The following is a 25,289-nucleotide window of genomic DNA, read 5'->3' as shown; positions in this document are numbered from 1 at the left end:
GGGGGTTGGCCTGCACTGAGAGCCTAAAAACGGGGTAGGTTTGTCAGGAGAGAACACCTGCTTATCTAGCCAGCGGTCCAGCACATTTGTAGCAAAATTCCCATGACTTCTTAAATTCGTAATCTTTCTGAAATCTGCATCTACTTATACTCAACAGAAACTGAAGTAACTTTCAGAATGAAACAAAATGTTACATTTTAAAAAAAGTCTACTGAGTAAAATCTCTCCGAAAGGCCACTTTGTTATTTATGGCTATGATAAGCTTCTAATTCGTTTTTCTTAAAAAACAAAAACACGAGGACCCTCTTTAGAGAGGGATGTGAATTTGTTTATCGTTTGCACCTTGTCCTGGCCCCATACCTGCCACAGGTACTTGTTTTCCTTTCATTCTGCTTTTCCTAGTCAGCTGGACATGCACTTTACCAAACAAAGATTAAAAACTGATCTCAGTCTCGGTAAGAAACATTCCAGTCGGGGCTTTTTTCCGTTTATGCACACATCCCCACCCCTATCAAAAAAGAGAGAACTCTTCTTTCTGAAAACAAACATCCCAGTGATTGAAAACTTGTTTTAAAAAAAATTCGAGGAGAACAGATGAAATAAAAATATACAAAGAGTCACCTTGCATCGTCCAGAACACACTTAACCTAAGAAGGTGCAAGCTTTGCTATCAAGGCAGATAAGAGGTGTTCTACTGCCCGGCCTCCCTGCGGAAGAGGCTACATTCAAACAGCAAGCGTCAAGCTGCAAACTCTGCTACGCCCTCCGCCCCACGTAACAAATACTAAAGGCCACAGGCTAGCAAATGCAGAATTTATTTCAACTGTACATAACAGATGTCTTTTTTATATATATAAAACAAACACTTCATTGCCATATGCAACCACAAACAATATGCATACTGTACAGTACAATGCAACGTTCAGGTATACATCCCACTGAGTCTCCAACGGCAGTCACCCAGTGAAAATGGCTTTCCCGTTCACAAATAAAAAGCACAATATATAGATTTTTTTCAAGGTCTTATACCACTATATACAAATCACTGTGTTTTCGCAATTTTATGCAAAACACATAATTAATATAGCTTATATACTTGTGGCAAGTGTCAATTCAATGGGAACACCGTTTAGGCCATTTGCAAAAGCGCCTGGTAATGGCTTAAACCTACCTTCTAGTTCAGATTCTTCACCCTTTCGTTATAATACTAACTGTACACATAGATATTACAGAATTGCATAAATGTAAGGTACTATTTCAGCATGACTAAAGTTCCACAAAAGTAGAAACACTGGCCTTGGGATGCCACATCACTACTGCCACATGAGAACTGTTTTCAAGCCAGTGGCACTAATACTTCCAACCAGGTCACAAGAGCTGATGGTGCCAGACATCAGAACAAATCCAAACAAACAAAGGGCCAGGCTGTTATCCTGCAGCGATCTTAGCACCGACAAAAAATCGTCGTCAAAATGGCTTTAACTGGCATGAAAAGGAATGATGAGAAAATGTCAGAACTCTGGTGTTCAGAATAGCAACGAAAATGTCTCATCAGGACAACCCAAATGACACTTGGTGTTAAAGAGAAACCCAAGTGCAGCAGCTGTGGTGCACACAGCACATGACACGACAACCCAGACTCACTAAGGCATGGTCGAGGCGTGTAAGCCAACACACGTTATCACAGTCTCCAAGCAAACAAAAGACCCTCTACTGTGAGTATCAGAAAAGCTGCAATGTATTACTTGATGTGATATAAAGTAAAACAAAACGCTTCTAAATTCACTGCATGATATTAAGTATGTGAACCTTGGAGTTATCCTATTTCTCCCACAATCCCATTTGCTATGAACGTATGTATATAAGCCCGTCTCTACCACGGGTGAATACTGGGCTCCGACGAATATTAAAAGATTGCTCCTCAACTTTCTTATTCATACTAATTGATACAAAAATTTGAAACCTCCAGATGGCATAAGTAGTTGAGTAGCTACCTGGGAACAACAGACAGACGTTTGGATTTCCTGGTTTTCCTAACCACCTCCCTGCACGCAGTTCTGAGGGTGCCGGCTCCCTAAACAATGGGGGGGGCCTCCTGCCGGGAAGGATGGAGGGCACCTCGGGCTGTGAGCAGTGGGACCAGCCCCCCGACACAGGGCGGAGCACAGCAGAGCCGCTCTGTGCAGACAAGGTCAGAACACCGAACATGGTTCTGGCGGGGGAGGTGTGGCGGGAGCAGAGGGTCCCGGCCACCCTGAAGGGAGGAGAAAATGTTCCTCCCACTTATTACGGCATCTCATTTTCTGAAACTGGTTTCAAGGAGTCCTTAACACACCACCTCCGGTCCCACTTGAACACCAAGCCAGGCGTGCGCGGGAGGGACCCCGCTCTCCTCTCCAGTGTGGACCGGGTGTGGACTGAGTGCTGCCACCGAATGCAACAGGGCGCATTCAGTTCTTTCTGAAGCAGAAATCGGTCTGAGGGAGGGCAGTGAGGTCTCCTTACAACGAATCCCAGGGAAGCGGGGGGGTCCCTCCAAATCTGAGACGTTCTTGCAAGTGAGTTACGTGGCAACTCAGCAGGTTTTCGGGCGACTCATAACCCCGTTACGATCAAGAGTGAGGGTGACTCTTGATCCACCGGGGGCCGTCAGGGGAGTCTCACGGCAGCTCTTGCTGAAAAGAAGCCATGCGCCCGTCACGGGCAGTGGGCTCGGACGTGGATGCCGGGAGCACCGCCTGCTTGGGTCGGCACACCGACCGGCCGGACACAGCCTGACCCACGCGCTAGGGGGCTGGGCTTTAACCCTTCGCTGCGGTGGCACAGGCTCGCCACGTGCCTCTCAAGAGAAACTCCTCCAACTAAGGGAAGTCTGGCGTGGCGGCGCGTGGGGGCCCGGCCCGCGGAGAAGCGGGGCTGCGGGGCTGCGGAGCCGGCCGCCTGTGGCGTGCGGACTCGCCACTAGCGCTCCCGCCCGGCCGGGCCCCCACGCGCCGCCACGCCAACAGAGGCTCCTCGCGGCGCCCAGGGCCCTGGGGCAGCCCGGCACTCGGCCGTCTGATCTGGACTCGGCGCTCTCGGGGCACGGGTCGTCTTCTTATCTCTCCACAGCTACTGGGTCGCCGCGTCCAGTACACACACAAAATTACATCCCTGTACGGAAGGCCAGGGTCTCCTCCGTGTCGCTGGCACTTAGACCACAAACCTGCGTGGTTTCAGTATAAAATACAAAAGCGTTCGTACGGCTGTATCTAAAAAGAAATGAGACAGTTGCTACACTGAGAATAAAAAACCAAACCAGCTGGAGACGTAAAGCCACCACTGCCCGCTGAGAAAGGACCCTCGGGTGCAGGCTGTGTGGGCACCGTCTCCTTCAACAGTCAGTAACTTGAGTGGATGCTCCAAATGGCAATTAAACCGCCACAAAGTACAATGGGAAATATCAGAAACGCTCTCAAAAGTTGTTAAAATATCACATAAAAGAGACAAGAAACAGCAAGAAAACATCTAAGAAAAGCAGGCTGCGGTACAACAAGCATTGTTAAGATAAGCTCAGAAGTGCATTAGTTCTGGTGAGAGATATATGAGCAACAGCTCTTACGAGATGTAGAACCCATCCTGTAACTATGGGCTGTCCATATACTGTCATAGTCAGAGTCTTCCGAGAGGTCTGAAGGCTCCAAACGAGAAAGGCTGCTGCGACGACCCAGGGAGTCTAGACTTGACTGGTCGTCATCAGCCAAGACGTGATTATGCATCAGGTCAGTGCCTTGCCATGCTAAGACGGGGCGGGGTGGGAGTGGGACGACAGGGGGAGGGGGACAGGCAGAGGTGGGTGAGCAGGAGGACGGCAGGAAGAGCCACAACCGAAAACATGGAAACAAAAGCAAAAGGTGATGGGAAGAGAAGGGAAAGAGAAAATACTGTTAAAAAACGGCAACAACGTTCATTTCTCCTTATCTATGGCTGGGTTCTAGTTACGAACTTATTAATTAGCACAACCCTTAGACTAAAACTAGACCAACTATTATTTAAACAAACCTAGCTCACGAGTCTGTTTCCAAACTGTTCCTTTTTAAAGCTACTGCTATTAAGCCCTCACTTACGAAATCTTTTACAAATTAAGCCCATGTTCACAAGCAAATTCTAAAGACATCTAACAAGTAACCAATTCTGCTACACATTCGATTAACAAACAGTCTCACTTGGGACACTTGTGAAAGGAACCGTTCATGTGTTTAATGCGGATATACTGAATGCAAAATACTTTCCAAGGACTTCTGGTGGACTTCTTCAGCTATCTCTTCACCAGACTCTAAATCACCATCTGAACAATGGGGGTCGAAACTTACCTTGTCACACTGCAGTGACTGAGAAAACTTCAGGCGGAGAACAGGGTTACACAGGCCCCTTCCCCCTCGCTCCCCTTTCCCGCCACCCCAGGGTGCTCACCCCCACTCAGCCAGGGGAATGGACATGGCGGGGAGACACGTCTGCTCAAACGCCATCAACCCCGACGCAGACCCTCCTGCTGCCATGAAGGGAGACGTGAACAGGGAATGCCCCTGTGTCAAAAGCAGGACGGCAGAAGGAAGTGGGCACAAAATGGGAGAAGAGGAGTGAGCCCATGAGTGGCTGGCGACGTGAGCAGTGATGCTGGCCAGGCGGCCGCGAGTGGGACGCGCAGGCTGGAACGGGCCCGCGGAGGGGCCGGAGGACACACACGCTTGATGGGAGCCAGGGATGGCTCAGCACAGCAGCCACGGGCTCCGTCCTGTTCCTGCTCTGGGCAAAGTTAAACCCATTCCCAAACCAAAACAAAAGGAAGCAGTGGGCTCAGCTCGTTTTCTTCGACTACATCCCTATGGTCCTTGGGGAGGAAATCAACACTAAAGATGTCTGGATGGTGAAGGCTTCTTGGCATCCAAACGTATACTGAACAGAACTGAGCTTTAGGTGAGATATATCGTCCCAACTATTCTTACTATGCATTTAATATGGACAGAGCTGCTCTGGGGTCAGATGCACCTGACCCCATCTCTAGATTTTTAGGTACACTACCTGTCCAACATAAAGGACCCATTTCCCCATCCTACCTGTTCCTGAGAACGTTCAGTTTAAGGTCATCTATGACTGTAAGACCTCTGAGGCCCCAGAGTGGTTAGTCCATAATATCAGTGAAAAACAAAAAACACTGTATTGTCCAGTGCTTTTCTTGCATAGAAGTGGAAACACATAACACAGGCAACGCGATGAGACCTGCACATACCAGGGCCACAGCAGAGCAGGGCCCCGTCTCCTGGATGAGGCAACGCAGCTCACACAAAAGCTCACACAAAACTCACATCACCAGGTCCGTTCACCTGAGATGGCCCGGTTTAAATTTTATTTCAAATAGTTGAAGTGGAGATGTATAATTTTTTAAAAATCTCAAATTCAGAACCCAAAAAACAATGGCCACATATAGCCTATTACCTAAAAATACAATCTCTTAACAAATATAGGGAACTGTAATATCGTAAATGACAAATTACTGCTCTGTCACCTGCAGGCCCTTCCATTCCTCTCCTGCTCTGCTGACTAGTCACTACAAACAGGCGTCTTCACCAGACGGAGGACGGACCGAAAGTCCTAACGTCACAGGTGGGACACGTCAACTACTAGCCATAAAGAAGTTTCTAGATCATCTGCAGATTTAGCCGGGGTTAAGCCCGTTGGCCCTGTCCTCATACCTGCAGTCATCTTTAACAGAAGCTCAAGCGGTTGTCTGTCCACCTTTTCTTTTTCTCCCCATCATTGGTTTACACCAGACGTGACACTGAGTTGAACCACCACACTGCAAGTGGTGCCAAGGAAGTGAGTTGAGCAATTTGCCGAAAGTCAAGGTGGAAAGGAAACCAAAAAGACAAAATCTGACAGAAACCAGTTTTCATGCCAGAAGCAATATATGTCATCCAGTGTGAAAGAAAGGGAGGGAGGGGAAGGGAAGCTCAGCCCCTTTTCTCCTGGACAAACCACATCCTGACTACATCTGCTGCAACCACCCTGCACTCCACTCTCAAAGGCTGGGCAAGTTTCAAAAAAAAAACAGAGCCCATCTTTGTAGTGTTCACACAACAGATTAAGATTTTTTTCACATCAGGCATTATGCATAAGATGCAGGTAAACTCAGTGGTACTGAAATCTACCCAACATCACTGGTGTGTCTACTTCAAAAAATTTTTAAGTGCAATCATTTTGTAAAAGTTGGGGAGGGCTAAAGGAACTCTTACTCTAGGCTTGTATTTTTGACAACAACTCTAAGAAGCAGCGCCCCCGCCAAGTTCCAGTACCACACCCGTAGTTCAAACAGCTTAAACAACTGAGCTGAGCGAGCCCCCGCTGTCTTCCAACCCGAGAGAGCTGTATAAACTCTGGCAGTGCCCTACACTTCCAGGTCTCCCAGCGGAACCTTCTCTAGAAACCAGCTGTTTTACTGACAGCTCAGATTCCTTCCCTTGACTGAGGGACGCTGGGCCAGGCCCCGGAAGCGCCCTCACTGGGGACCATGCCCACGAGCCTGCCCAGGGCCCACAGCTGTGTCCTTCAGGTCGTGATTCTAAAAAGCAAAACAAACCACCAGAGTCCCAGCGGGTTCGCACGACACTTACTTGAGTTGAGCGTCTGCCGCGTCTTGGCGCTGGTGCAGTAAGCCTCGATGACCTTCAGGATCTGGGCATCCTCCTCCAGCGCAGCCGTGCCTGCAAGGGACACACAACCCGTCACAGCCCAGAAGTGACAAGTACAGTTCACCGGACAAACACAAACCATCAACTCAACCAACGATGGTGACAACTAACAATCCCTCCTTTTGTTTTCTCGCCAGATAAATGTTCTCTGATATTCACAAGACAGTTATATGCAGAAGGATTTTTATTTTTTTACCTGCAACATATCTGGCAAAGGGCTAATATCCTAAATATACATATAAGTTGTCTTACTAACCCACAAGAAAGATAGTATCCCCCATCCTGAAGATGAAAAAAGGCAAGAAATAGGAACAAACAATTCACAAGAGAACAGTCAGAAAGAAAAAAATGTTCCTTCTCACCAAGAAAAGAAGTGAAAATTAAAACTACACAACATGTTTTCACATGTCAGCCTGACAAAAATCAGAATGCCCGAGAATTCTCAGTGTGGATGCGGACATCAGAAAGGACAAGTTCCCTCCATCCTCATCTGGGAGGGGGGAGTGAAGACAGCTATGAGCCCCTGGCAAGGCCATCTGACCCTACTTACCAAAGGCTTTAAAGTGAGCATCTCCTCCAATCCACAAGTTCCTACTAGAGAGTTAACCTAGGACGCTCCAGAGCTCTCCCGTAAACTGGGCTCCAGACCCAGCTTCCTCTGCACTCAGGAGGCCACGTGCGTGGAGCGTGCAGCCAGCAGAGCAAGGGCCCCTAAAGGTCCTGGTACCGGGCGCAGACCCTCGCACCCAGCATAGCTCATACCATCCTGTGGTTCAACTCTGCTTTCTGCTTTCTTAGACTTTTCTGCATCTTCTAAGGTATTACTTAGAATATATTTTAAAAGGCTCAACTACTCTAACAAAAAAATGTGGGAAGAATGGAAGCTTAAACTATTTATAAGCTGTATCAAAAAGCCTGCATGCCATCGTATGATACAGACACACACAAGGCGGGCCGCATGCTCGCTGCTAAGAGTCAGCGTCAGCACAGAGAGCTGAGGGGCGGCTGAAAAGCCGACTTAAATTCCGCTGACTGGGACTGGCTGTTAACGGGTTTCCGCAAGAACAACGTTTAACTAGTCTCGCTCCAGGACACGCTGGGAGGTAACGCCCACAGGCAGGGCAGGCCGCTCCCCTCTGCCAACAGGAGGGCAGCCGCACAAGTGACGCTGCCTGTCCCGCTGATGCAAGCACGCCGCCATCTTCAGACATGGGTCAGCGCGCTCGCGGCACGCAAAGCGCAGCGCCCGCGCACAGAAGGCGCCCGGCAAGCGCTGGGGGTGAAGGCCTACCAGGCCTGGGTCAGAGCTGCACATGAGGAACTGGTGTCCACCCCCGGCCGGACCCTCTGCACAGGTGGACCCTCCGCATGGGGGTGCTCGGCCTCCCCCGCTCCATCAGGTGTCCCGCAGGTGCGCTCACTATCTGAGGAAGTGACCAAGTAACCGCAGGACAGCAGGACGAGCGGGGCTGTGGCAGGGGACGTCAGGTGGCCCGGGCGGAGGGAGCTCACCCGGGAGCAGCCTCCGGGCCATCCCTGCGCCCACTTCCCCAGGGCCACCATGACCCTCGCCAAGGACGGGGGGGGGGTCCCCACTTGCAGCCACTGCACCAAGCCACCTCCTCCTCGGGGTGACGCCGGCTACTCGGCTCCAGTCTAAAAGCCTTCCTCTGGAAGTGAATCCCCAGAGGCTCCCAAATGGGTGTTGGGCAAAAGGAGCAAAGGTCCGGAAAGTCACAGAGCCCCGTGGCAGTTCTCGGGGTAGGGGGAGCTGCAAAGGCGGCCCGCAGAGCCCCTCCCACCTGCCGCGCCGGGTCGCTCTTGCCACGCATCCACGCGGGAGGCCGAGGGCCTGGAGGCGCCGTCCACGCCGCCCACGGCATCTCCGGAGTCCTCACGGAGCACGGGGGCCCTCCGAGCACAGGGTCGGTCCCACGGCGGAGACCCGCAGCCGCCGCCCAAGGGAGGGTGACCCCGGGTCGAGGGGCCCCGCAAAGAGGTCCACCCAGGGAAGGCCCACCCAGGGGAGGCCGGGCGGGTCGCGCGGACCCGCACCTCCCCCGCTCCAGCTACGTCCTTTAGAGGGGACCCTCAGCTGGGCGCTGGCTCCCGCGTGCGGCCCTGGAAAGCCCGGCGCCTCCCCGCCCGCGCGCCGAGAGCCCCGCGTCCCCACAGGTATACTCACTTTTCCTCAGCGCAAACTCCTCGTCCGAAGGCTTCCGCTCGGGCTTGCGCTTGGGGAGCAGCTTTTTCATGGTCTTGGGACTCTTGCTGAGATCCTAGGGAAGCAAAGGGTTAAAGGCTGACAGACCCCAAGGTAGGAACTCGCGCGGGTCCGCGAGGAGGGCCGCTGTGAAGGTGTGGAGCAGCAAACGCTCCGGCACCGCGGGGGCGCCTGCTCCCCTCGAGCTCTGAGCGCTCTTTGCCGGCTGCTGGGCATCAGCTACAGCCAACAGGGCGCAGACTCTGATAGGAACCTTCGTGTCACCTGGATCGGGGGCACCGGGACGACAGCCACGCCTGGCTTGGAAAGGCCAGCTGGCCGAGGCCTGCGCAGGGAGCTGCGCGCTGCTAACTCTGCGGCAGGCCCCCCCCCGCTGCAGTCACCCAGCCAGGGAGGGGCAACTAAGGCCACCATTAAAAGAAAGGCAAGTAAACACAACTCCTTCAGGAAAGCGCCTGAAGCCTCAAGGGAGAAGAAAAGGGTCTAAGAGCAGCCCACGGGCTCGAGGGCAGAGGCGTGCAGAAGACAGAGCCCCGCTCGCGTTCCCACCGCCCAGAGCTACGTTCACCGCCTCAGGGTCTACCCCTCCCCCGCAACACAGCGCCCGAAACCCCCCCACCCCCCGCGCGAAGGGGAGGGTGGAAGACAGAGCAGGCCCGAGCCCAACGCGGTGGGCAAGGTTGTGACTGTCAAGCGTATACTGAATTTTCATGTCAGGAAAGGCTAACTTCTGCGTCATTTAAGTTATATAAACCACTGGTGAACCTTACGATGAGAATGCGAGACTCGGAACATGACTCGTGCTATGGGATGGATCAGACTGAAAAGCAGAGAGAACAGAGCCTGAGTTTTTAAGGTGTCTCTTCAAAATCTTCCCCGTGAAAACGAAAATTTTAAAGCTCCTGAATGCAGCAGAAATCAGTCCCTAGAGAGGTGAAGCCAGCATGTGTCCTGTGGCTTCCCTGAGTCCTGGGCAATGGAGGTGAAGCCGGGCAGAGCGCCCACTTGGCAGTGCTCTGTTCCGCCTTTCGTCTGTGACCACTTTCCACCAGGCGGTCTGCGTGCTCAGCACACTGGACGTGCTCACGGCCACACCCCTCCACGCCTTCCTCTCCCTCCTCCGCCCCACTCTCCCTCCCCAGCAATGAGATCACCAGGGCTTGCCCACACGCCTGCAACACAGACATCAGCACTCTTCCAGCAGCTGCCAGGGCAAGGAACGCTCCGACCTGGGCACAGGGACACCCGCAAGGTACACGTCACAAAAACCAAAATTCATTAACAGAAACATAAAGGATTAACTACAACTTACGCTGTACTCTTCTATAGATCTTAAAACACCTAGGGCTGCCAGCAAGCACGGAGGGGGTGTCTGCTCCAGGGCCTCTGCAAATGCAGCCTCATGGACACGCAAAGGCTCACACCAGGCTCACAGCCAGGCCACGCCCGCCACACTCACAGTCACGCCTATGGTAACCAAACTCCACTCACACTCATCATTTCACACCATCACCAGCTTCCTCAAGGGCAGATATTCCTGGACCCTACTTCTCGAGTCCCTTCCCTTTCTCATCAGGGCAGGGAGGGAACAGCAGACACGTGCAAACACTGTCCGAGTGGAGGAGAGCGGGTGCGCTGTGACCACGCCATGAGGAGCGCTGCCCTTCCCCGTAAACGTTCCCCCCGCCTTACACAGGTGACCAGACGCAGGGTTCCCGGGCAAGAGCTCAAGCCTGACAAGGGTCACACGGTGTGGCAGAGTGGCACGCACACAGTGAGCTGAGACCCATCACAACCAAGTTCAAAGTTCTTTCAGCGAGAGGCCGGGACCACGCGAAGCCTCCCAGCTCCGTGGCCTCTGGGCAGAGGGAACGGAGGTCAGGTGGGCACAGAAACAGCTCCTCCGTGACGGGCACAGAGAGGGCCCCACCAAAAGGGTCTCCCCAGGGCTCCCGGGACCACAGGAAGGAGTGACAAGAGAACAAAGGCAGACCCTTCACAGTTCTGAAGAGGCCGATCTGCTTTATGTCACAGACACACGGGATGGCCCACGTTTCTGAACTCCCTGGACTGAAGCAGGGAACGGCCGAAGTAACACGCCCAGCCGTCAAGTCGGGGCTCACCTCCTTGTAGCAGAGCGCAGCTGAGGGCCGGAGAGGGGGTGCGGGTCGCAGGCAGCTCAGGCTCCAGGGCTTGGGGGTCTTCGGAGGCTCCAGGGGCCCCCAGTTGATGGTGGTGTGTGGAGTGCCGTGGTGCGAGGGGTGAGGCAGCGTGTGGTAGGCGGGCGTCAGCGGCACGGGCTTGCTGTCCGCATGCTTGCTGGACGGGGTGACCGAGTGGGAGGGGAGCTGTGCGGGGCACAGGGCGGGAGAGAGCAGAGACACCGTTCAGTGTCAGGGGAGCCCTGAGCAAACACACCCGGCCCACCAAGACGCCCCCGCTGGGCAGCCCCAGCCTGTGGGCAGTGCTCTGGACTCTCCAGGTGCTCAGTCTCTGGGCCACTTGGGTTGAGCGGGGAGCTGCTGCTCCAGGCCGCAGGCCGCAGCTGAGCTGGGGTCAGGAAGCAGCGGGGCGCTGGGGGTCCAGACCCGGAAATTCCACCTACCACCTTTAACTGCCATGGACTCACATTTGCAAAAAGGTATTTCATTTAGTACAGATACCAGAACTGTATGACAGAACGGGCATTCCCTGCACTGAGAATGTGATTATGGCGAGGGTAATGACTACCTCCCCAGCTGTACTACTCACTGCCTGGTGATTCAAGGGTGGCCAAAACTAGGGCCTGATCCCTGTTTTTGTTTAAAAAAAAAAAAAAATGCTCCTGGGACACAGTCAGGCCTATTCCTGTCAGTGGCTGCTTTTGTATTACAAAAACAAACTATAATTGTGACAGAGACCGTATTGCCTAAAAACCCCCCATATTTACTGCCTGTCTTTTATTAGAAAAATTTTGCCAATCCCTGGGATAAAACATTTTCTCAGAAAAATCAGCTTTAATCAAAACAAAGTTATATAAATCTAATTTCTCAGAAGGACCTTATTAATGGGGTTTATATTCCTAGAAAACCCAAAAGTATTCCATCACACTGACAATTAAATAAGAAAATGTTAAATAAAATAAATAACATTCAAAATTAGCTAAAGAACTCAAATTAGCCGAAAACAATACAGTATGCTTAACAGGAGAAAGAGCTGAGTGGTTCTGCGAGCTGGAAACCTGAGTGAGATCATCATTCGAAAGAACTGAACAGTATCTGAAAAACAGGCTTAAAGGGAAGCCCAGGCTCTAGCTGAGGCTGGGTGTCCAAGGACAGAAGCAGTGGACTCTCTGCAGTGACCACACACCTGTCCTGGGTGTGTGTGTGTGCTGTAACGTGTTAATACAACCACGACAAAATAATTTTTTCAAACTAAATAATTCACAAAAGGGGAAAATTGCGCAAAACATCCCTTCTGGCAATGTCACGATAAGTAACATTTGGTTTTATTTCTCCTTGCTTGTAAAAGTCAAGAGAGGTAGCTTTATGCTAAAGTTAGAGTATTATTCAAGCTGGACACAGCAATCACAGGGAGAACACAGACACCCCCAGAGAGAACCTCCGTAAGAAGAGCACACAACACTTGACAACCCTGCGTGTGGGGCACAGTGCCCTCCAGACAGCGGGGCTGTAACTCCCTTGCCACTATGTGACAAGAACAGGAACGAGAGCGGCCAGCGTCCCGATACACAGCACAGTATTACTTGATGTGACCTTATAAAGGTTAGTTTCAGGCTGTTACAGACAGTCTGAGCGAGAAGGCACTTCCCTTTTCCTTATAAACACACACGTGGACGCACATATGTCCTTGGGATAAATTTAGTCCCGTGAAAGCTAAGCATCTTTAGTATTTTTTAAAAGTATGGAAAAGTTATAAATGGTGGAGCCATTCAAAATGAAACATTAGCGGAAGCAAATGAGCAGTTTTAACCCCCAAACTGTTGAGAAATGGCCTAAGACATTGCACCTGTGACCAGCACGCTGCGCCATGGCCACCGTCCCTGAGCTAAAACTTTAACCCCAAGGATGGCGACCACAGGGGGTAGAAAACTCCCAGTAAAGATCGTCACAGTCTGGCAACGATGGCAAGAAGAACCCACCAGCCAGAAATGCTGTGAGACCCTAGTCATTTGTAAGAAGGTTCTTGCCTGGTTCTTCAATATTATCTGGTAAAGATGATGAATGATCAGATGATTCGATACCAGTATCTTAAGCATGAAACACCAGGAAAGAGAAGTTTTAAACACTGACACTTTGGTGCTGATATATCTTGAAATCTTTAAGTATCTAAAAACTTAAAGAGCTATTGAGCTTTTCTAAAAGTAGAAGATACAGATTTCTTACAATCAAAACAATGAGTCAAAAATTACATTTTAACGCCTTCAACATGAATCTGGTCCTTTTTGTCATCGTAAGTATTCACGGTTTGTTTTTTTGATGAAACACAATAAATACAATTAAAATGCTCAGAAAAGCCCTCTATGGACCAGTGGCTCTCAGGCTTTTGGTTGAAACCAACTTAGGTTACACGACCCACTCTGAGCAAGGCAGCTTCCTAGCCAGGGGCCATGAACTGTGTGTGTGTGTGTGTGCGCGCGTGTGTGTGTGTGTGCGCGCGTGTGTGTGTGTGCGCGTGCGCACATGCGTGCGTGCGCGTAGCGATTCACCATCCACTGGCAATGAGCAAGTGCTTGCAGAGAAACACAACGCACATGTTGTGCTTTCCTGACCCAGAGGCTGACTATGGCTTAAAGCACTCGATCACTTGCTGGCAACCGAACCCAAGGCTGACCCCAGAGTCTGGAGGCGGGAGAGGGACGGGGGCCCTTACGGTGTGAGACGGCACAGAGTGAGGCTTAATGGTGGGGTTTCCCGCAGAGGTGACCTTCGTCTGCTTCTGCAGATGGTCCACCCACTCGTGCAGGTCCTGCTGGTTGCTGCAGGACACTAAGATCCGCTCAATCATGCTCCCTGGAAGAGAGAAACACAGCTGAAACGGGGAGCAGGCGGAACACACACACACGCACACGCGCACCCCCGAGGAGGGCCAACAGCGCTGCCCTGTCAGCCCCCTGGAAGGGTCGGCAAGGGCCTGCACACAGAGGGCCAGTTGCCTGGTCACCCGGACAGAGGGCATCCACAGAGTCTGTGCCTATCACCTGATATTTCAAATGCATTTCTATGATTTTCACTGTCCTCAAGCTTTGTGATTGTCATTCCTGTCGTTGGTAGCTTTCCCTAAAAAAGACCCCCCCCCAAAAAAAAACAATTAGTGCTTAAGAAGATACCATTAATAAAGTAAATATTAAACGATTTTAGAAATGGCAGAGGAACTGTCTCTGTAACGCAAAAATGCTCTTTTGTTTGTACCGAATGCATGTACAATATGAACCTCTATCTCAAACAAGAAATCGTAATACTAGAATCAAGAAATGAGCCAGCAAAAAGGTACAAGGCAGCAAACCAGAAAAAAAAAAATTTCATCTGATGGGTTACTCTAAACATCAACAGCAGGACACAGAAACATTACACATCGTGACAAAAAAACTAGAGCCTACAGTGGCTATTTTAAATGATGTTCTTTATGCAAAGGAAGCACAGATTTGCCTTAAAGAAATGCAGAGGAAGTTCCACGTCTGAAAGCAAAGTAAGGAGGAAATTGGAGCAAGAGGAACTGGACGGTAGCTGTGCGTGGTCGTCACCAGACGGGAAGTCGAGAGCTGTGCTGAGCGCTGCACAAAATGCAGAGAAGAGCAGCCAGCCCATCCGCTCTGACAACAGAGGGCCTGGGGAGGGGAGCGGGGACGCCCACGGAGAGGGGTCGGAAATGGGCCGGAAGGGACCAGCACAAATAACAGACACACCACGGAACGCGGTGGCCAAGCAAGTCCTCCGGGAAAGTCTCTCCCTGAGGGCTGGGGCCAAGCTGCCCCCGAGAAGCAGGACTCTCAGTGCGGTGGCAGCGGGAGTCCTGCCCTGCAGGGGGCGCGCCGGCAATGCCACAGCCCACAGGCCTCCTGACGTCTACAGGGCGGGGGCCAGGGGTGACGCCGAGCATCCCACAGGGCACGAGGTGGTCTCCCCACCCCTCCCCTCCCGAGACAGGTATCATCCAGGCCACGGGCCACCGGGGCTCAGCAGGCGGGACAGGGTAGCACCGGCACAGCCGTGGTTAGATGCAGACACTACAGACGCCCTTCCAAGAGTCCTAAGGCACAGGGGTGACCAACAGCTCCGAGAACTCTCCAGGAAACAGAGCTGCAGGGCTGCATTCAGCGCAGCGGCAACCCCGGCGGACAGGACGTGCTCACTGTTGCTGGATGTAGCGCTTTTTAACATCCCTCAGAGCCAGAAATGAATACTGACAGTACGTGGACTGTGGGTCACAGCACTTGGAGAGAAAGCCCCCAGGAACCCAGGCACAGGGCGGGAGAACAGTGCTCTGCTGGTGGCATGTCAATGCCAACATCCTAGGGGCCTAAGCCTGCCCCAGACGGCAACCTTAACTCCTGCAGGTCAAAGCAGGGCCCCGACTCAGCCTCCTGGGTGTACAGCACGAAGCTGGAGAACACTGATGGAAAAGGACCAAGGCCACTTGAAGCGGGAGCCGCCAGTTTGGGGGAACCTGAGCAGGTGCTCCCTCAGCCAGACATCAGTCAGCGGCAGGCTTACAGATTAAGAGGTATTATTTTTCTAGGCTTGCCCGTGTACAGCTGCTTCCTCAATTTTGAAGTGCTCCTTGTGGAGTGTGCGATGACACTCCCCTTCGGGTGGCAAAGCTTTCTGTGCAGGTACAAACAAGCCACGGACACTCTGGACTCAGGACCCACTAGAGCTCTGGTCGGGGACAAAACAAACAATGTGCTGCATATGCAGAAACGCAGCTCGGAGAAAACAAAGGCCGACTTCTGTTGAAACAGCATCTGGTGACTAGCCAGGCCTCGAAAAACTGATGGGAAAGGCAGAAGCTTCTGTAACTACACAGAGAGAAGGCAGTAAACCTTGCTAGAAGCTCCTACTAGACAGACAGAAAAAGCATAAAGCACTTAATACCACATTTGAAATTAGCGCACAAAAAAGAAAACATTTCCCCTTGCGTGTTCTTCTTAAATCAGCTCTCATATTCTCTCAAAGAAAATCAGAAAAATGATCAACAATAGAAAGGCTAAACGATCGTCCACTACCACGTACACCACCCGACGTGTGCCCAAGACCCACCTCGGCCGCGGGTCCCCCTCCAGCTAGCCCGCTGCTGTGCCCACCATGTACCGGCCGCCAGGAAAGAAGCGGCACGCGACTTGGTGGCGACGGGCTGGCACCGCACCTCAGCAGTCTGTGTCCTGGGGGGCAGCTCCACAAATTTTAGTCTCCTTCTTTTTTTGCTTTGGATTAACACAAGTATCCTAATTTGCACAGTCACATCGAAGTGCACAGACAGGACTTGTGTGCACGTATCTGAATGTAACACTATACATACAACACCACACGCAGCCCACAAACAGATGCATGTAGTATTGAACACAAAACTCAAAACAAGCCTGGAAATGATTCTCAGATCCACAATAAACAATTAAATACAAATTTAAAATGTGTTTTACCTGGTATATAAAACCACTCATCCTAGGACTGGCAGACAACATTAGCAAAATATTTGGGAAGAGCAGAAGATATCGTTCATTCTTTTCCTAATGTAAAAGAGCAAATTCAAATAATTGTTTTAAAAACACATATTTTACAGTTGTGAGAATATTTACAGTAGGCCTTAGGAAATATTATATCATACTTCCTGTTTAGATATTTCTCTCTACCAAATTTCATGAGCTAAATTAAATGGAAACAAAATTATGATAAATTCTTAGACTCACAAGTAGCTCACGTTAACATCTGTTTATAAAATTTGATTAAGGAGTTTAGCTCTGCCATTAACTCTTAATTAGTAAAATCTTCTTTCTGTGGTTGAGAGAAAATGGAGGAAAACAACCTGTAAGCTTTTAGGGGCAGTGGGTGACCAGGTGGGCCCTTCAGGCTGAAGGAGGGTGGGATAAAATGCGGAGATGGATTTAGTCCACTGGTAGACCCTGGCACTAACCTAAAATCCAACACGTCAACTCAATGTTTCCACCCACCCCATAAACTTTACCCAATCTACATGAAAGACCTGAAAGCACTGTTTATGTATTAAAACTCATTTGCTTCAATAGGTAAGAAAAGCCCCACAGCGAAGGACAAACATTCCCAAGAAACTAAAAGGAGACACAGAAAGAGAAACGCGGGCAGCGCTTCCACGCGCCGCCATCGACACACTGCTCACAAAAGTGAAGGAATTGCTGGGAAGCCGTGCCCCAGGCAGGCGCATCCCAAACCGGCCACGCACAGGAGCCCTAAGAAAGCCGTGCTGGGAATGGCGCTCGCGCGCTGCGGTACCTCGCTCCCAGCGCACTGAATCAGGACCTGGGACATGTAAATGACGTTGCCCAGGGTCTTAATGTCATCCCCCTCCCAGCTCCGGATGGCTTCCGTCAGGATCTGCAGCTCCAGCTCCTTCCTTTTCCGTACTTCCTGACACTGCGCCTGAGAAGCACAGAACACCGTTAGAAGAAACGGGACTCTTGGAACCTTAGGTTCTGGCCATACTGCTTTGTATCTTACTTCTTAAGACAGATCACCTGGTGAACAATTTGCTTACTTCACAAGTACGGAATCAAGTCAAGAGAGACAAAACACGCAACAGCTCTAGAACGAGAAACACTTTTAGAAAAATATAGCCATTCCTGCCACTTTTAGAAGAAAAAACGTGGACTGGGCAAGAAAAGTATTTTCTGCTTTTACTAGTGAACGCAACAGAGAAGACTGAGAAGAGGGGAAGAAAGAGTAAGTTCCACTTGTGCTGTAAATAAGACACATATTCCAGAAACTCAAGTCAGTCAGACAGCATGACAACAGATTAAAAGAACCAACAGCATTCCATTTCACACTCAGTCACTAAAGACACTGTGGGATGAGGTTAAAAACATGTTCTGAATCACTGTAAGTAGCTCTAGCATTATGTGGTGCCTTTTTAAAATTTAAACAATTATCATTTCATTTTCCTGGCGTCCACAGTCCAGTAAAGCCTGAGAGTTTACCAGCCATGGCATAACTACTATATATTTATTTTTATTTCATCAGAGTAAATCCAAATTATACTTCACAAGTAATTTTCTGCATTCGTTTGCCATAATAATGTCTGACGGGGAAAAAAAACCGTGATATGCTTAATCACTTACTGAAAGGTTTTTGAAGGCAGTCATGGATTTCTGAATATCTTGTCTATCTGGATGATAATCCTTTGAATAAAACAGCACACTATTAGCTTTCATAATGAAAAGTTTTTCCTTAGAAAGGCACTCTGTAGACTGGCGCGGGCCTCCCCTAGACTTTTCAACCTGGAGCCTGTCCTATTCTTCGCAGCATTAAAGCGCCGTTTCTTAGTCCTCGAGGGGATCGTGGAGCAGAGGGATCTGGACCCTGCCCTGGCGAGGGAGGCCGGCACACGGCCACGCCCAGCCTTACGGGCCTCTGCTGCTGTGGCACCAGAGGACAGAGGGAACAGCTGCGAAGAAGACTGGATGGCCTGCCCTTTGGGAAACGGTTCCCTACGGCCTAACCAAGCCAGTAACCTGAACCCAAATTTCTCCTGGGCCCACAGCCTGCTATCTGAACACAGAATAAATACGTATCATTAGCTGATTCTTTCACTGTTATTACTCTATGACTTATGTACTTCACAACACTGTAAGTACGCATTCCTGATATGACACCTCAACACTATGAGCGTTTTCTAGCGACGGGAAAATCCCCCGTCAGCAGCAGTGGGTGGAGAGGAACTGAAGGAGCAGACGCTTTTCTACAGCTGAGATAAGGGAAAGCAAGTTCACATTTAACAATGTCATTCTGAAAACCCTGAGTTACGGCCGCTGGTTAGACGCCCTCTGCAGGCTCTGGCCCAGGAGCCCTCTCCCGGGCGGGGCTGGCAGGCGGGGCAGGCGCACGTACCTCCATGTGTCTCTCCAGCTCCTTGAGCAGCGCAGGGTACTTGTCCAGGCGCATGAACGGCTTGCTGAGGCCGGTGGTCAGCACGAGAATGCCTGGGCTGCTGGCGCCCTTCATCTCCATGAACTCGCCCAGCTCTTCACTGACCACGCACAGCCACGCGGGAGGGAGAAGAGGCCACCGTTAGAGCCCAGAAGGGCCGCGCCCCCGCCCCAGTCCCACCAGGACTACGAAGTACCACGCGGTGTCCCCGACGGTTCAGAGGCGACCGCTGTCACCGCCCAACACGTGCTGGTTATCTCCAAACACCAGAGGGGCGATCCCCACACAGCTCATGTTCTCGCCCTCAGTCTGAGCAAAACCACGTGTGCGTAACACAGAGCACCTGTGGTTTCCCAGCCACCACCCCCCCCACCCACCCCCCATCACGAAAGGCCACCTCAGCGAGGCACTTTCCTGTGGAAGAGTGTGAATATGAGTGGCCTCCTAAGCGCAAGAACAGGGCCCCGTTACCTGGAACCTCAAGACAGTAAAACGTGTCAGGAGATGCGTCCCAACTACCACCAACTGAATCATGGCGCTGACCCTCCAGGTGCTTTAGTCCCCGAAGGCGGCTGCATGATGCAGCACGATAAAGTAACTCACACACCCTCGGGCTTTAAACTTTCAAAAGCATTTTCGCATCATCATTTCATTTAACCCTCCCAGTGCGTGTGAAGAAAGTTTTCCGCATCTGTAGGTGAGGACACCTAGTATACGCTCAGAAGCTAACTCAGCTCTAAAAGCACGTCTTCAATACCGTACTCCTCCTCTGTCACCCTCACCCTCACCACCTTCCACCTAACGCTCCAGTGGCAACGCCCTCCTGAGCTGCCCCACATCGTGCCCTGTGCCGCCCTGGGGTCTCCAGTTCAGGAAGACCCCAGGAAGATCAGGGGCGCAGCTGTGGGTCAAGCTCTGTCACCCACACATTTGTGGCTCACGTCTGTGACTGAAACTCTGTGCTTCTGTCTCTGCACTGAGGGACAGATGACGTTTATAAAGGGTCCATGGGAGGAAGCCAGTCTATGCCCCTCACTGCTGCCGAGACGTGTCCCTCCAGACACCGGGGGACGGAGGTCACCTGGAATGCAGGCTGTGAGAAGAGGCGGCACCCACCCACTGGGAGGGCGGGACAACCTCGGGGTCCTGAAGAATCACCGAGCCCATCCCCTCTGGGTGCCGGTCAGCTGAACCCGCCGCACGCCTCACCTCCACCCCCAGCTGTACGTGGCCGCCCGCCCAAGCTTCCTAGGACCAGCAGCCCCACTGATGGCTCCTGGCGAAAAACGCGCGGTATGCAGGCTAAACCGTCTGAAACTGCGAGTTCAAAAGCGGTGAATACGAGAGTCTCCTACGGTACAACCTAGAGTGACTTTCTGCGGGAGGCCTGACGGCAGAGCTGGTGCTGGCACTGCCCACCTCTTACTCCCAACCCTGCACGTCGATTCTGCTGACATATCCAAAGGCGAAGGTACCTGACCCGACTAAACCAGCTCAGAAACAAAAGCTTCCAAATGTCAGGCTGCAGACAAATTCATCAACCCCTGGGAAATCAGCCTTATGTCTCTCAAGCAGTAAGACCTCTCTCGGAGACAGCTCCTGTCTGTGCTGGGGCTCGCGACAACGTGGGTGGCCTGAGCCGGAGCGCGTCCTGGCTGCGTACGAAGAGTGACAGCATAGTTAACAGCACTGCCATCTACCTACCTACCTATACATAGTTTTCTTCAAAAATCAACCTTTTAAATAAATGTACATACACATTTAGGAGCTATGATCAAAATCAAAGCAAATCATAAAACGGGAAAATGTTCACAAAGTCCTCGTTATAACAACTCAGCATATACAATACACATTTTTCCCACTTCCATCGGAAGGAAGGCTTCATGACGAGTTCCTTCCTGCGAGACAGCCTGCCACGGTGGTGCAATTTAAAATATTTAGCACAGAAGCGGCCTAACTACTTCTAGGGCTCTATGTGCACACGCGCTTGCATAGGCAACACGACCCAACACCTCTGTGCACAGAACTCCGTGCTTTCGAAGAACGGTTTTCCCGGAAAACCACAGGGCTGAGCTTCCGAAGCCAGGCAGGCGATGCTCCGGGACCCGGCTGTGGGGCAGCCTGGCGCTGGCACCGCTGTGCACGGTTCCATGCTCGCCATCACCCTGCCTTCCCCTCCTTGCAGGGCTGGGTCTTCCAAGCCCGACCCTCAGGGCTGCCTCCTGGCCCACCTCCCCAAGCTCGGGCAGAGGAGACGCACAGGTAGGAGCGCACGTCAGGGAGAGGGACAGAGCAGGGGCAACGGCACCGGACACGCACTGTGCATCCTTCCCGCCCACGCCACCCCGGGCCTGAGACAGGGGTCATCGCGCACATCTGCAGACGGGAGCCACTGCCAACAGCGGCCGAGCCCAGGCGGGGCCCCCTACCCACGCGCGGCCGCTCCACGTCTTGTGCCCACCACGCCCGCCCTAGCCCTCAAACATCTTCACTCGGAAACGTTCGCCTCTTCAGATCAGCCCACCCATCCCTAACATGTGAGCAGAGAGAAATGATGGCTTTACGGAGGAGACATTTATATTTTACCAGCATTTCTCTGAATGCTGAACAAAGGATCAAGCACAGTCCCATAAAAATGAAGCTTAATGATACTAACAGTACATTTCGACTCCTTTAAATATAATCCAGTTGGGGCCTTTTCTACCACAAGGAAAATCGTCAAAAAGTCTCTTCAGGCCATTTTTGATATTTCAGTATTATACGTGCAATTTCATAACCATAGTTATGGCAGACAATAATGAATAAAACTAAGCAAGTTATCCTCATCACCCACCCCCCAAAATTCCCTACAACTAAAAATTCATGTGAAATTTTTGCAAAAGCAAAAGTAACTTCTTTTAATATTCACATGACAGCCTTGCAATGCCAGACACGTGCACAGTTAAGAAAGGAAACTGAACTTTTTATAAATCTTTACAGATCACTGAAATCGTTTTTTTTTTTAGTTTTAAAAACAAATTTAGTACTACAATAAAACCAGACAAAACGGCTGGTTACAGCTTTTCTGACAAAACAAAGGCTCTTTCAGCATAATTTCTACTGAGGCCGGCGATCCTTACACAGCGTACCTCCTCCATATTTACTGAAATGACACCATGGGCCGCAAGACGGCAACCGGGGGAACACACAGAGAGCCATCAAGTAGCCCAGCAAAAAGCCACAGTTAAAGTGCTGGAAAAAACGAAACCCGTAATTCACTCAAAACAGGCAGCCATGAGCCTATGAGGCTACTATCATATGATAATGCAAAAGGTACGCGTCAGTTATAATTCAACAGAGCTGGTGCTTCTTTTTTTTGCCATCCAAGGGCAGCTGAACTTTTTTTTTTTTAAACATCTTTATTGGAGTATAATTGCTTTACAATGGTGTGCGAGTTTCTGCTGTGTAACAAAGTGAATCAGCCATATGTATACATATATCCCCATATCCCCTCCCTCTTGAGCCTCCCTCCCACCCTCCCTATCCCACCCCTCTAGGTGGTCACAAAGCACCGAGTTGATCTCCCTGTGCTATGCAGCTGCTTCCCACTGGCTATCTATTTTATGTTTGGTAGTGTATATATGTCCATGCCACTCTCTCACTTCATCCCAGCCTCCCCTTCACCCCGTGTCCCCCAGTCCATTCTCAACGTCTGCGTCTTTATTCTTCCCCTGCCAACTAGGTTCATCAGTACACTTTTTCAGATTCCATATATATGTATTAGCATAAGGTATTTTTCTCTTTCTGACTTACTTCACTCTGTAGGACAGACTCTAGGTCTATCCACCTCACTACAAATAACTCAATTTCGTTTCTTTTTATGGCTGAGTAATAGTCCATTGTATATATGTGCCACATCTTCTTTATCCATTCTTCTGTCGATGGGCATTTCAGTTGCTTTCATGACATGGCTATTGTATATAGTGCTGCAGTGAACATTGTGGTACATGACCCTTTTGAATTATGGTTTTCTCAGGGTATATGCCCAGTAGTGGGATTGCTGGGTCACATGATAGTTCTATTTGTAGTTTTTTAAGGAACCTCCATACTGTTCTCCATAGTGGCTGTACTAATTCACATTCCCACCAACAGTGCCAAGAGGGTTCCCTTTTCTCCACACCCTCTCCAGCATTTGTTGTTTGTAGATTTTCTAATGATGCCCATTCTACCTGGTGTGAGGTGATACCTCACTGTAGTTTTGATTTGCATTTCTCTAATACTTAGGGATGTTGAGCATCTTCTCATGTGCCTCTTGGCCATCTGTATGTCCTCTTTGGCGAAATGTCTATTTAGGTCTTCTGCCCATTTTTCAATCGGATTGTTTGTTTTTTTGATACTGAGCTGTTTGTATATTTTGGAGATTAATCCTTTGTCCTTTGTTTCATTTGCAAATATTTCCTCCCATCCTGAGGGTTGTCTTTTTGTCTTGTTTATGGTTTCCTTTGCTGTGCAAAAGCTTTTAAGTTTCATTCGGTCCCATTTGTTTATTTTTGTTTTTATTTCCGTTACCCCAGGAGGTGGGTCAAAAAGGATCTTGCTGGCTTTGCAGACGCTGCCACCCCAGAACCTCCCGCGCTGCCCAACCATGGTCAACCCTACCGTGTTCTTTGACATCGCCGTCAACGGCGAGCCCTTGGGCCGCGTCTCCTTCGAGGTAAGGGACCTGGAAACCAAGAAGTGACTGCTCATCCAATCCATAAAGCTACGTTAACAGATTGGAGCTGTTTGCAGACAAAGTTCCAAAGACAGCAGAAAACTTCCGTGCTCTGAGCACTGGGGAGAAAGGCTTTGGTTATAAAGGTTCCTGCTTTCACAGAATAATTCCGGCATTTCTGTACCAGGGTGGTGACTTCAGACGCCATAATGGCACTGGTGGCCAGTCCATCTACGGGGAGAAATTTGATGACGAGAATTTCCTCCTGAAGCATACGGGTCCTGGCATCTTGTCCATGGCAAATGCTGGCCCCAACACAAATGGTTCCCAGTTTTTCATCTGCACTGCCAAGACTGAGTGGTTGGATGGCAAGCATGTGGTCTCTGGCAAGGTGAAAGAGGGCACGAATACTGTGGAAGCCATGGAGCGCTTGGCGTCCAGGAATGGCAAGACCAGCAAGAAGATCACCATTGCTGACTGTGGACAAATCTAATAATAAGTTTGACTTGTGTTTTATCTTAAAAAAAAAAAAAAAAGAAGAATCTTGCTGTGATTTATGTCACAGAGTAGAACTGATGGTTCTGTATATACATTTTCAAGATTCATACTCAGAATTCAAACTAACACAATGTAAGGATCATAAGACTGTAAATAAGACTTTAAAACTGCTAAACACTACGTTTAAATCAATGCTGAAAAAGTATATTGACATATATACACTAACATGTATGAAATAGATAACTAATAAGAACCTGCTGTATAAAAAAATAAAATTAAATTTAAGAAGAAAAAAGTATATTCAAGCAAAAAACAGATTTATCTACCCCTAAGTGTGGCGGCTTTTAAGACTAGAACAAACGTAGGGAAGCGGGAAAGAGGCCACAAGCTAGGGTCCCAGAATGGAAAGTGAAGGCCGACAGAGGCCACCAGCCCGCCGCGAGCCTCCTCTCAACCCCCCGACTTACGCTTCAGAAGCAGGGTCTGACGTGCGGGCGGAGTGGGCGGTCTCGCTGCCCCAGGACCTCAGGAGGGCACACAGGCAGCGCATCCTGCGGCCTCCACGCTCTCCCGCCGTCTCCGGGCTCACAGGCCCAGAGCCTGACCTCAGTCCACCCGCCTCCCGCTCCGGGACTCGCCACGTGGAGGAGGGCAGAGGTCCCCACTCAGAACCGCATCTGTATTCTCTCCCTGCTATTCTGGGGAAAAGCTCCACTGAGGTTTCAGCTACGACACAAGCAGTCATTAACGTAATAGTACAGAAGAGAGGAAAAGAGCACACGCTTGCGAGCATTCCCCTTGAACGTCTAAACATTTCAGGAAACTTCAACAGTCTGAACTGCTTTAAATGTCACCTTCAGGACGGAGCCTCACATCCACCCTCTTTTCATACTTTCAACCCACCCCAAGGGGATCAACCCCTGACCAAAAAGGGGGAAGGAGAGAGCAAAATTGAAAAGGTGTGCAATTTTACCCTAACATTCTATTTGCTGTTCATCTCCCCCATGGCTGTGTCAGCAATTCCTGAGGAA

The 25,289-nt window shown here is 50.5% G+C and overlaps 2 protein-coding genes across 7 annotated transcripts in view; one reads left to right on the top strand and one right to left on the bottom strand.

The window, feature by feature from the left end:
• The window catches only part of ARHGEF7 (Rho guanine nucleotide exchange factor 7), a 126,007-nt gene that overhangs the window by 8,063 nt on the left and 92,655 nt on the right, over nt 1-25,289 (bottom strand). For 3 of the 6 annotated variants that reach the window (XR_009536726.1, XM_060128986.1, XM_060128988.1), the window contains 10 exons: nt 19,029-19,167; nt 18,260-18,319; nt 17,418-17,564; nt 16,592-16,678; nt 14,153-14,231; nt 13,825-13,964; nt 11,076-11,300; nt 8,914-9,007; nt 6,651-6,740; nt 3,602-3,778 (listed from right to left, as the gene is read on the bottom strand). Coding sequence is in view for 5 of the 6 variants with exons in the window: in XM_060128986.1 (XP_059984969.1) it covers nt 3,602-3,778; nt 6,651-6,740; nt 8,914-9,007; nt 11,076-11,300; nt 13,825-13,964; nt 14,153-14,231; nt 16,592-16,678; nt 17,418-17,564; nt 18,260-18,319; nt 19,029-19,167 (1,238 nt within the window). In the remaining variant the exon portion in view is untranslated. Of the gene's footprint in view, nt 1-3,011; nt 3,252-3,548; nt 3,779-6,650; nt 6,741-8,913; nt 9,008-11,075; nt 11,301-13,824; nt 13,965-14,152; nt 14,232-16,591; nt 16,679-17,417; nt 17,565-18,259; nt 18,320-19,028; nt 19,168-25,289 lie in introns of those variants that run through there. The other 3 variants (XM_060128989.1, XM_060128990.1, XM_060128987.1) reach the window with 3 other exon arrangements.
• LOC132508655 (peptidyl-prolyl cis-trans isomerase A-like) lies at nt 23,644-24,260 on the top strand. Its single transcript, XM_060128991.1, has 2 exons — nt 23,644-23,760; nt 23,828-24,260. The coding sequence occupies exons 1-2, from the start codon at nt 23,692-23,694 to the stop codon at nt 24,251-24,253; spliced, it is 495 nt and encodes a 164-aa protein (XP_059984974.1). The 5' UTR covers nt 23,644-23,691; the 3' UTR covers nt 24,254-24,260.

Source organism: Lagenorhynchus albirostris, chromosome 18 (assembly GCF_949774975.1).
Source record: "Lagenorhynchus albirostris chromosome 18, mLagAlb1.1, whole genome shotgun sequence".
NCBI lineage: Eukaryota > Metazoa > Chordata > Mammalia > Artiodactyla > Delphinidae > Lagenorhynchus > Lagenorhynchus albirostris.
Note: the sequence above shows the minus strand (reverse complement) of the source record. Positions and strands in the feature narration are given on the sequence as shown.

Excerpts from the sequence above, each read along its gene's own strand:
- LOC132508655 (XM_060128991.1), top strand. The coding sequence starts at position 23,692 with ATGGTCAACCCTACCGTGTTCTTTGACATCGCCGTCAACGGCGAGCCC. Across the intron at positions 23,761-23,827 it reads TGGGCCGCGTCTCCTTCGAG|CTGTTTGCAGACAAAGTTCC; the intron begins GTAAGGGACCTG and ends AACAGATTGGAG.